At 40.0% G+C, this 11,994-nt stretch overlaps 2 protein-coding genes across 5 annotated transcripts in view; one reads left to right on the forward strand and one right to left on the reverse strand.

The window, feature by feature from the left end:
• Positions 1-1,713, reverse strand: part of LOC144596707 (endoplasmic reticulum membrane-associated RNA degradation protein-like) — a 48,495-nt gene extending 46,782 nt beyond the window's left edge. For 2 of the 4 annotated variants that reach the window (XM_078405404.1, XM_078405400.1), the window contains exon 1: positions 1,559-1,713. The gene's annotated coding sequence lies outside the window, so the exon portion shown is untranslated. The remainder of the gene's footprint in view (positions 1-1,558) is intronic. The other 2 variants (XM_078405406.1, XM_078405401.1) reach the window with 1 other exon arrangement.
• LOC144596708 (dynein light chain Tctex-type protein 2-like) lies at positions 1,362-9,731 on the forward strand. Its single transcript, XM_078405408.1, has 4 exons — positions 1,362-1,671; positions 4,930-5,148; positions 8,721-8,879; positions 9,578-9,731. Exons 1-4 carry the CDS (start codon positions 1,477-1,479, stop codon positions 9,686-9,688), a joined length of 684 nt encoding a protein of 227 aa, XP_078261534.1. The 5' UTR covers positions 1,362-1,476; the 3' UTR covers positions 9,689-9,731.
• The last annotated feature ends 2,263 nt before the right edge of the window (positions 9,732-11,994 follow it).

An 11,994-nucleotide genomic window follows, 5' to 3' on the forward strand; every position in this document is an offset into this window, starting at 1 on the left:
TACTTATTTACTTATTTATCTATTTATTCATTTCCCTATGTTCTCTAAATCTCTGTAAAGCGTCTTTGTGTATATGAAAAGCGTTATATAAATAAAATGCATTATTATTATTATTATTATTATTATTCCTTCTCTCCATTGGTATTCTCAAAATTGTTCCTCGTGTGTAGGATTGAAGTAGAGTATGAGTGATTGCTGGTCACCGTGGACTCAGTGGACCGAAGGGTATGTTTCCATGCTGCATCTCTAAACTAATCTGACTAAAAATATTATCAGTAGCTGCCCAAAAGTCCTGCCCGGGCGGGCATTTCTTTTCTATATTATAACAAACCAGAATTCCCTACCCTTTAGTGAAATATATCCTCGAGTGTCAGGGATTACAGTAATGAATGTAAAGGCATGCAATGGGCAACCCGTCCTCACTATGAGCCAAGCTTCCCAGATGCTCACGTATTCAATTTGGCTAGTTTGCAACCCAACGTACATATCCATTTCTCCCACTATCTCTCTCCCCCACCCCCCCTTTCCACCTGATACCCTTGTGTTTGCTTTGAATATCTTAGTTTAGTTTAGAAATACAGCTTGGAAACAGACCCATCTGTCCATCGAGTCCTCACTGACCATCGATCACGCAGACACAAGTTCTATCCTACACACTCGGGACAATTTACAGAAACCAGTTAACCTACAACCCACATGTCTTTGAAATGTGGGAGGAAATCAGAGCACCCGGAGAAAACCCATGCAGTCACAGGGAGAACGTGCTAACTCCATACAAACAGCATCCATGGTCATTTGTTGGTTACACTGGCTAATTGACAAATTATTGCACTATATTCCCTGCAGAAGTCAATAGACATGGGAAGTTTTGCCATTGGAAGCATCTCCAGGAAACTGTAGATGATGGAATGTGAAACTAAAAAAGGAGAACTGGTGGAATTGAATGGGCTGAGCAACATGTGTGGAGGGAAATGGCGAGTCAACAGGTCATGACTCTACATCTAGATTGACGGTGTCTCCAAAACTGACAAAGGTCAAGTTTAGAGGGACATAGGCCAAACACAGGCAGGTGGGACGAGTGCAGCTGGAACATCTTGGCCGGTGTGGGCAAGCTGGCGCGAAGGGCCTGTTTCCACGATAAAATGACTTTATGAGAAAGCTTCGACCCGTTGCATGATCTTACCATCTAGCATGACACTTCGCAGTGCAAAAGCAACCTAAAACCACTTGAGCTCTGCGATTTAATTGCACAAGTATTCCCCGCAAGGTCCAGTCGCACAACCCAAAATTAGCCCAAATTCCCTACCGCAGCGCGTGTGTTGTGACACGTGACACGGCGGGACGTGACAGCGGCGAGGCCGCCCTGAGCGCGTGACCCTTGATGCCATTGGCCCGGGAGGGGTCGCGCGCTGCCGCGACTTTTCAAATCGGCAGAACTGTTAACGGTCGCCGTTCGGCTGGTAGAGGGAAGGGAAGATGGAGGAGGACGAAGAAGAGCACGATGTGTTCGGAGCGTCGGATGATGCCATGACGGCGGACGAGCGCAAGGACAGTGTACCTATAGGCCGCATGGGGTTACCTATCCGGCCCAGAATGTCAAGGGCGTCGGCTTCCGACAGTGGGAGGCCGACCGGGCGGAATCGCCGGTCCAGCGTATTCGAGGAGAACGCGGTACGTAGTTGCGCTGCTGGAAACCCTGCCTCGCACCTGTCCGCCGGCCGGCCGGCTGTCTGTCATCATGACAGGGCCCCGCCTTCCTCTGATCACATGACTAACCGCTCATCTGGTTGGATGGGGCTGCTGTGACATCACGGCATGATCACGTGGCCGGCAGTCCGCGCAACCGCGTCATGTGTTGTCATGTGTCCCAGATAGAACAATGACATTCTTACTTGCTTCATGTGTCACATGTAATGAGTGAGGTACAATGACATTGTACACTGAAGTACAGCATGGAAACAGGCTATTCGGCCCATCATTGCCACGCTTGTTGTATCCATGTACTCTTCCCATTTATTTGATCCCTAGGCATACTTTGGCAATTCAAGTACATGATTAGATGCTTCTTGAGTGCCATGAGGGTAGGGTAGCTGCCCCCACCACCTCTTCTGCCAGTATATTCCAGACTAACCACACTGCACCCCCCCCCCCTTCCCCCCAGATCCCTTCACAACCTCCTACTTTTCATCTAAACATTGATTTACATACATCTAGGTAAATTTAGACACTACCGGAGGGGAAAAAAATACTACCTAACTGCAAGGCTGTCTTTAGTTTGACCAGTTTGTCGCCTGATTAAGTATTGTTCACTTTGGGATGTCCGTAGCCACTTGTAATAATGACTGGAGACACAAGGAACTGCAGATGCTGGTTTACAAAAAAAGTGTAGGTCAGGGTAGGAGAAGCGGCACAGTTAGCATTGCGGCAAGGGTAGCAGGACCAAGTGGGGTTAGTATTGAGGTTCCCTGTTGGAAGGGTGAAGCAGGAGGAGGTTGGAGTCCTGGCGGTCAAAGTCCCGGGAGGTTGGGCCGAGGTTAGAGCCCTGTCGGTCGGGCCAAGATGGACGGGCTGTGTGTCGAGAACAAAGGGGGACCCGGCATGGAGGGGGCTGCCAAGAACAAAGGTGGACCTACTGAGAACAGTGGGGAACCCGGGGGCGGAGGTGGGGTGATGGAGGACGAAGACTGGGTGAGTACGTTTTGTAACGACCCTGTTGTGTACTTTTTTTGCAAAAATAAAGAACTTCACTGTACCTAGGTTCAAGTGACAATAAAGTATCATCATCAAGGAAATTTCTACCTACGTTGTGAAGAAATTTCTAATCAGTTTCAGTCCTGGATGGCCGGCTGCTTATTTCAGAGTTGGTTCTCAACATTGTAGCAAGGGAAAAATGATTGAGAACTGAATTACAGGATTTAAGCCCAGCAACCCGTTGTTGAAATCCAGATGGTCAAATAAACGTAGCACAATGTATCCATGCTGGCTAGATGCTCTTGTTTAGTTTTCTCCCAATTCCAAACTTTCAGTTTGTTGCCTTGTAGATTAAGGCTCTTCAAGTAATTTGGTGAGCTTTTCTTTAAGGGGAAAATCCACCTCTATCAGACTTCCAGACTTTTGAATGTAACCCTATTTCCTTTGAGAAGGTGGTCAAGAATCACATGCAAACGTCTGAGAATGAGCTCAGCGGGCAATGAAGATTCTACCAATTAATGTGAATCTTTATCCCCTTGTTTACTGAATTGTGAGTTACATTTTGCAATAAGGACGGAAGGTGTATTACCAGCCAAATCCTTTGGAAGAAATCAATTAATGTAACCATCAGGATACTCCTCCCTATCCTTTAGTGTGAACTCTCACCTTCTGTTAAGAAAATGGCACAGGTCCTTAATACTCAGTTGGATGATTTTAAATAACCTTGCTATGTTATACCAACATTCCACTTGTTCTCTCCATCTCTACTCCTCGCATTTTATAACAGATTTGCCTTCTCACTTCACCAGTCTTGATGAAAGGTCATTGACTTGAAATGTAAACCCTGCTTCTCTCGTTATAAATACTGCCTCACTTGTTGAGAATATCGAGCATTTTTTATTTTTGAAGATTATTAACAGTCGTTTGAAGATGGGGTGGCGGGTGGTGGGAGTAACTATGTTAGGATGTGTTCCTGGATGTACCTTTACACAACTATTGAACTATATTGCCATGGACGGAGTATGAACACTGAACACTCATATATTTCTCATTAGGAGATTGATTGATTCTTAACTATTGGCCAAATATAATTATTAAACATAATCCTTAAAGCACCTTTATGTCTCATTACCATGCCTCCAACTTTCCCTCATTTATTAAACCAATATGCCCATCAGGGTGCACCAATTCTCGACTCCTTTCCACTTTTTTCTATTGTACTATTTTGCAGAGTTGTATGATTTAAATTTATGTTTTTGTGCATTGTCCCAGTCTATGTGCCTTTGACGCTGCTGCAAACAAGATTTTTTATGAAACCTGTACCTCACGTATGACAATAAGCAACTTTTGATGTATACTCATTGGTACTGCTAATTAATTTACCACCATCACTCAAAGTGGCCTTTTACCCACAGGTAATATATTTATTTATTTTAAGTCGCAGAATAAGTCAGGTTTGAGATGAGAAAAATATTCTTCACTTGTAGGATAGGGAATCTTTTTTTAAAAAAATTTTACTCAAATGTGAAGGCTCAGTTGCCTTGCATGGCTGATGTGGGATTAGTGTTGGAAAATGTTGTTGATATCAAACATCAGCCATGATCTAAATAGTGCAGCAGACACAAGGAGTTGAAGGACTGATTGCGTTTCTTTTTTTTAATGTTCCTGCTAACAAACAATTAAATTTGTTTTGAGAGTCTCACCTCTGATTATGGTACATATCAAATCCAGCCTACCAATCAGCCTTGCAGTTCGCCTACTGCCACAACAGATCCATGGCTGACGTATGTTCTATGATATTATGGCTTGCTGATTTTGTAAAGCATTTTTTCTCGTGGAAAACTAGGACCAAGAGTCCCTTTTACAAATTTCAGAACATTCGTTTCATTTTCATTTACAAAGGCAATGAACATAACTTCCAATTGAGCAGACAACGTACTGTGAATTTAAAAGGTCCACTGAGTAGACTTGTCTTTTCTAATTAATCATTCCAGACATTTATTATTTTCCCATCTAAGTCACATGTAATTAGTTTTCTCCATTGAAATGCATTTATAAAATAAGATCTGGATTGAATTAGATTATGTGCAACTTTCTATATATTCACTCATTTTCTCCAAAGAGCATTTATTATTGTTAGCACTTTTGCTAACCAAAAAACTTTGTGATTGGTAAAGGCTAACAACATTCAAGAAATACTGGAAAATCTAATTACTAACAATTTCTTTCTGAATGAAGTTTCATGAGATCCTAAAGGAAAGGCTACATGATACCATCCTTCAAGTTGTGCATACAGACAAGAGTGAACTAGAAGAAGAAGATGATGAAGTTTTTGAAGAACCTTTGATGTGGAAACCTAGTCTGGTGAAACAAAGATTAGCTAACACCTTTAAGATGGTTCCAGATAGGGAATTTGACTTTGCTGCAGTTGCAAAAAGAATAAATGAGGCTTTGCAGGTAATGTAAAACACGACATAATTTTGAAAGTGTGAGATTTTAATTGTATTGTATTGTAATTCATTTATTAGCCAAATATATAAAAACATACAAGGAATTTGATTTGCCACACAATCATACCAAAAAAGCACCAAGATGCACAACTGCATTAAAGTTAACATAAACATCCACCACAGCGGCTCCCCCACATTCCTCACTGTGATGGAAGGCAATAAAGCCTTATCTTCTTTCCTCCTTATTCTCCCGCGAACGGGGCAGTCGAACCATCCGCAGTCGGGGCGATCGAATCTCCTGCGATCGGGGCGGTCGAAGCTTTTGCGGTTGGAGCTCCCAAAGTTGATCCATAACCAAGGGACCGGAAGTTCCACAATGTTAAGTCTGCAGGCTCCCCCGGTTGAAGCTCCCGAAGTCAATCCCTGACAAAGGGACCACCAGCTCCACAATGTTAAGGTCGCAGTGCGAACAGAGATATGATATGGAAAAGTCGCATCTCAGAGGAAAGAGATAAAAAAAGTTCCCCCCCCCCACACATAATACAAAACTAAAGATACACTAAAACAACCATTTTAACAACAGACTAAAAACAACAAAAGAAAAGGACGAGACAGACCGTTGGCCTGGTGTTTTTAAAAGATCTGTATGTACTGTTTTTCATCGATCTGTTCTCAAACATGGGATCCATGAAGCTGTTTCTCATATGTAAATATGCTAGAAGGTTGGTCTAAAATAATTTAGTCTATGTAATAAGTTGTAGTCTCACTGGACTATCTTCAATAATATGAGAAATGGAAGTAGAATATTTGGTTCTCGTGCTTCAATGTGATAATGATCCTTTACTCAACACCACAATCTTGTACGAATCTCCCCAGACCCATTGATTCCCTTGATATCTACCTCTCTATCTTGTAAGTACACAGCAACTGAGCCTCCACTGTCCTCTTGGATAGTGAATTGAGGGAATTCTCTATCCACTGCATGAAGAAATTTCTAATCATTTTAATTCCTGGGTGGCCAGGTGCTTTTTCTCATAACTGGTTCTCAATACTGCAGCAGGGGAAACATTTGCCCTGTTGGGCCCTGCAAGAATTTTCAGTTTCAATGAGATTAAATCTCAGATTTATAAAGCTTAGTATCAGGCCACTCTGCTTAGTTGCTCTTCAAAGGACAATACTTCCATCCTGGGAATCAATAGTTTGAGTAGGAAGGAACTTCAGATGCTGGTTTAAACCGAAGATAGACAAAAGGCTGGAGTAACTCAGAAGGACAGGCAGCATCTCTGGAGAGAAAGAATGAGTGACGTTTTGGGTCGAGACCCTTCTTCAGTGATTTGAAGTTGATAATGTATTGGTAACACTGCTTTGTTTAGCCATCTGAAATGCTGTACTTGTGCTATTAGTGAGCAGTTTGGAAGAAGGGTAGGTGTTACATTACTTAAATGAACTCTGGCTAGGCTTGTTCCTCAATTCTGCAAACCATGACTCAAATTGAACATCTATAGCAATTCCCTAGTTACACCCCAAATTTAAATGTCAATAAAATTACAGTCATTTATCTTAAATCCAATCATGGGATAGTTAGGTAAATGTCAGTTATTGCCTCGTAACTACTGAGTATTAACCTTTAGGTTTTCCACATTTTAGTTTTAGCAATGGCCATTCCAGCTATTAAGAATTCCCACTCAATTGTTGTTTGCTTTTATAATAAAAGATGTAGTTGATAAATTGAATTAAAGCATAGATTTTAATACTGAGGATTGATGAGAAGGGATTATATTTGATTAAATTTCCCAAAATAATGAGAGCTCTCCAACATGCATCACTACATAAGGGAGGAATAAGAATGCCATGAATGAGTTCATGATTAGATGTGCTGCCTTTAGTTTATTATATAAATCATCTGTAATTCTGCATGTCGCTAATTGATTTGAAGACATAACAACAATAATTACAGCCAAAGTTTTAACTATTTAACTCTTCTAAGCAACCTCTTGTACTTGTATTGCCTAAGGTGAAAGCAGATTAGTAGTCCATCCCTTTTCTGTTAAACCCAGAAATAGGTGAATTTAGGTCTTCGTTGATATTTTTTTAAATGTTACCTTCTAACTTTCCCAATCACACATAAAGTGGTCCCTGTCTTTTCCACATATTTTAATATGTTTAAACTGAATCTGCATTGGGATTTAATTTCTGGTACATCAACAATATCTGCCTTCCACCATTCGGAGAGTCACAAAAAAAGAGACCCAGCTGCAAAATAAGGGAGCAGTGGAGTTTGAGATTTAGAATGACAATGGCTGTAATACACTATATGATAGACTAGGTATAAAGAATATGCCCTCTTACATATATTGTCTGCCATGGTTTGGAGAAGCAATCACCTGCTGTTGAAACTCCATGCTTTCACCTTGGAATTACAGTTTTGTGGGATCTGGAATATCTTATGCTTTGCTTCAGAAGAGCATTTTACTAGCATATCTAATGGTGAGTTGTCTGCTTGTCGTGCAGCTATTTTGGGCAGAGTATTAGTCTATCATTAATAAGACTATACCAGAGACACAAGTTCCTAATGTGTATAGAAAAACAGGAAATTACACAAAATGTCAGTAAATCCAAGCAATATTGATGGAGAGAAAAACTGTTAATGTTTCAGATTAATTTTCTTTTGCCTAAATGTGTAGTGTTGTGAGGGCTGTGGGCATGGGGTTAATGAGAGGGGGCGAAGGAAGGGTAAGAATTTGTAAGTTCTACATTTGTTGCTGCGGCGTAATCAATCAATGGTGAAACTAGCTTAAACATATTTTCAAAGAAAGATTGAAACTCTTTACAGTTGTCATTTGTTCCAGAACTAAATTTCACTTCAGGCAAGATATGATCCTGGAGCTTCTGATGGCAGTATGAATTCAGAGTGGATATGGTGAGAAGTTCTATTCTGTTGGAACTCTGCTTCATGCTGAGTTCCTTGGGAATTTACAGATGGATGAAAATAACAGAAGAAGAATACAAATTCCAATGCTTATAAGAGTGTGATGAATGTTAAATTCTCAGAGGGTTGTATGACTGGAAATTTTATAGAGATGATGAAGGAATTTAAACACATTGGCTCCTAGTACCAAATATGTTTCAAATGGGTTTATCAAGCATAGTGGCAATGAGCGTGTCAGGAGTGCGGCTGTCCAGAAAGGGATAGTGGCAGCAGATTTTAAAGTAATTGACATTTATGGAGCATCAGTGGGCCAGATTGGAACTCAAAGAAATAGTCAAAAAAGGTACACTTATGGACAACTTGCTTTCTAACCTATCTTTTAGATATTTCCAGTGACAATGTAGTGGAGAATGGCAGTGGAGTATTGATTTGTTGCAGCCTGTTTGGCTGCTGCTATTAGTAAAGAATGTCACACTTCCTGTCCAGAGATTATATAAACTCATTAGTCAGCCATTGTGAAAAAACACACCTTGTAAAATCTTAATTGTATTATATCATTTTGCTTTGTTAGAAAGTTATTAATTAAGGAGCAAAAATTATTTAACATTTTAAAATCAATATCAAGTTTTATTTCTCATTTTCCTCAAAAGGTTAAATTCAAACATAAGGAATTTGAGACCAAACAATTTAAGGCATTGACCCTTTCCCTTTCTGATGACATAAGATCTATTGCAAAAGAGTTGACACCTGAACGATTTAAAATAATCGTCAGAGTTTTCATGGGAGAATTGAAAAATCAAGGCTTAACAGTAAGTATATATATATATATTTTAAAAACAAGATGGCCATACATAAACGTGCTTATTTAAAGTGGACTAAACTTTATCTGTCACCATATTATTAAGAAATGTCTGGATCTCAGCTGAAGACCCGGTAATCTGACCTGTAAAACAGGGATCAAGTACTGGAAGATTAGGTTTGGTGGTTCCCCAGAGGTTAATGTTAAAACTATTGTTATTTTTGATTTGAGTTAATGACTTGGATATGGGTACACAGGTCAAAATGTCAATATTTAATGATAACACAAAAGGATTCGGCACACCGAGTGCACACCGACCATCGATCACCTGTTCACACTAGTTCTATGTTATCCCACTCTCACATCCACTCCGTACACACTAGAGGCAATTTATAGAGGCTAATTAACCTATAGACCTGTCATTGGAATGTGGGAGGAAATGAGAACCCAGAGGAATCCCATGCAGTCACAGGGAGAATGTGCAAACCCCATGGTCAGGATTAAACCCAGGTCTTTGGCACTGCGTGGCAGCGGCTCTTAAATAATTGTACTGCTCCAACAAGGAGCAAACAAATATATAGTAACCCAAGTGCCCTTTACTTGTTCTCTTATTTCTGATTCTATTTTTATATCAAATTAAGAACGAAATTTAACATAATTGAACGTATGACATGGATCAATCTGACATGTATTACTTTCATTCCACAGATTGCCAGCAGATTTCTGTGGGATCCAGAACACGATAGTTGGTGTGAAAGTCAATTTCAAACCACCTCATTTTTTGTAGTAGTGACTGTATATGCTGTATATTTTGAATAGCATTAATATAATCTAATGTTTACCATTTAGTTTAAATATTTAAGAGTGTTTTAAAAAGTGAATTGCATTTTGTTGAAGAAATTAAACCTAGAATTAACAAAATATGGAGTATAAAGTTAATTGTTTTAACTACATCCCAAATTTTGTCTGCATTTTCGTTTTCAATTAATTAGCTTTAGAACGGAAATTAGTTCTTCAGCCCACCTTGTCCATGCCGACCAAGTTGGCATATTGGGTTAGTCCCACTTGCCTGCATTTGGCCCCTTTTGCTCGAAACCTTTCCTATCAATATATTTGTCCAAATAGTTTGATTTTAGTAATTTCTTTGGAGTAAAAATAAGGACACATAATTTTCAACTATCGGTAATTATGAATAATATCGTAAATTATAAATTAATCTGGAATAAATGGGTTTTTTCTAATCCAAGACACAAATAGAAAATATCACAGACTATAATTAACTGAATGTTATTGATATATTGTTCATTTTAATCTTTAAAAATTCTTTTATAACGAATCCAAGCAATTTTACTCTGAAATGCATTTCAAAAACTGCTGGACACAGGAAAATAGGAGCAGGAGTAGGCCACCAGCTTCCTCAAGCCTACCCTCCCTTTGCATACTAGATTATAGCTGATCTATACTATTCTATCATCTTCTGTGCTAGTTTCCCTTAGCTTTAAATTCATTAATCTTACAAATATTTATTGATCTCCACCTTAAATACAATTAATGATCTGACCTCCACCACCCTCAGCACAGAGAATTCCAGAGATTCATTAGCTTCCAAGAGAAAAAGAATGTCTACATCAGACAGTTTTAAATGACTAGCCCCTTATTTTGCAGCTACATTCCCGAGTTTGACTACTGAAAACATCTCTTTGGCTGTGTCAACACCCCTTGGGATCTTGTATGTTTCCATGTCATCCTCATGCTTCAATACAGACCCAGCCTTTCGAACCTCACTTGGTAAGACAATCATCTCATCCTAGGAATTAGCCTAGTGAATTTCTTTTGGATTGCTTCCGATGCTACTATATGCTTTTTTAATGGGCTCTTAATTCATTGGGCTCTTAATTTATGCTCCAGCCTTTTATGTGGAACTTTTGTCAGAAGCCTTTTGACAATCTGAATATTACTACAACTACAGGTTCCCCTCTATCCTTGTCACTTCCTCAGAGAATTTGAGAGCAATTGTCAAACATGATTTGCCTTTGATAAAACCATGTTGCTTTTATTGTATTCAGCTTTCTGAAATAATGAGTTATTTCCTCTTTTATTAATTCCAGCATCTTACCAATAGTGTCAAACTAACTATAGTTCCCTGCCTTCGATCTTCCTTCCATTTTGCAAGGTTGTTTTCCAAGGGATGCTTATTTCTGTTTCCAATGGTCTAGTCTGTAATAGAAACATAGAACAGTTCAGCATAAGAGCAAGCTAACTGGTCCATCAAGGCTGCAATGCCTATTGGAGTCACGAGACAATTGATGCTGGAATTTGCAGCAAAAAACAAGCTCAGTGGGTGATAGGCAGTTGGAGTCGGTAGGGGAGGGAAAAGTATCTAGGTAGTAAGAGGTTTAGGGGGTTGGAAAGAAGGGAGATTGTGAGGAAACTATGTGTAAATAGGAAGAAAAGAGAAAAAGATGGAGGGGGAGAAGTCTGGGATAGTCTGCCACCTAACAGCATGAACAGTCAATTGTACAACAAAACACAAGTGTTGGAGGAACTCCATCCACAGATGCTGCTTGTCATGTTGAGATCACCCAGCACCGTGTTTTGCTCAAGTTTCCAGCATCTGATGTTTCTTGTGTCAATACTGAATTCCCCAATTTCAGGTAACTTGCTCCCCTCTGTCCCTTTCGCTTCCCTGAATATTGACCCTCAGGCCATTGGAAACAGTTTTTCTTTTTGTTTCATTCTGACATTTATTTTATAATTAATAAACAATCCAGAGATTAAGGCATAACATGCAGAAGAATATGTAGCTGACTTTAAAGTCAAAGCCTGGACATTATAGTACTGAAGTAACTCAGTGGATCAAGCAGCATCTCTGGAGAACCTGGATAGGTGATGTTTCGGGTCAGGACCCTTTTTCAGACTGATTGCAGTAGGGGGAGAAAGCTGGAAGAGAGGTGGGGGCAGGGCAAAGACTGGGCAGTGATAGGTGAATTCTTAAGGGGGTGAGAGTGGGGGCGGAAGAGTGAGCCAGAGCTGCACAGCAATAGGGTGAGGAGGGGTTTATTGGCAGATAGATGGGACATGGGGAAGCGAAGGGGGATGTTGTTTGCAGGTTAGTCAACACCAAA

The sequence above is a fragment of the Rhinoraja longicauda genome, chromosome 9 (genome assembly GCF_053455715.1).
Source record: "Rhinoraja longicauda isolate Sanriku21f chromosome 9, sRhiLon1.1, whole genome shotgun sequence".
Lineage (NCBI taxonomy): Eukaryota > Metazoa > Chordata > Chondrichthyes > Rajiformes > Arhynchobatidae > Rhinoraja > Rhinoraja longicauda.

What these genes read in the sequence shown, in the direction of transcription:
- LOC144596708 (XM_078405408.1), top strand. Translation starts at nt 1,477, where the DNA reads ATGGAGGAGGACGAAGAAGAGCACGATGTGTTCGGAGCGTCGGATGAT. An exon ending in GCGTATTCGAGGAGAACGCG is followed by an intron (nt 1,672 to 4,929) that starts GTACGTAGTTGC and finishes TTCTGAATGAAG; the next exon opens with TTTCATGAGATCCTAAAGGA. An exon ending in TGAAAAATCAAGGCTTAACA is followed by an intron (nt 8,880 to 9,577) that starts GTAAGTATATAT and finishes TTCATTCCACAG; the next exon opens with ATTGCCAGCAGATTTCTGTG.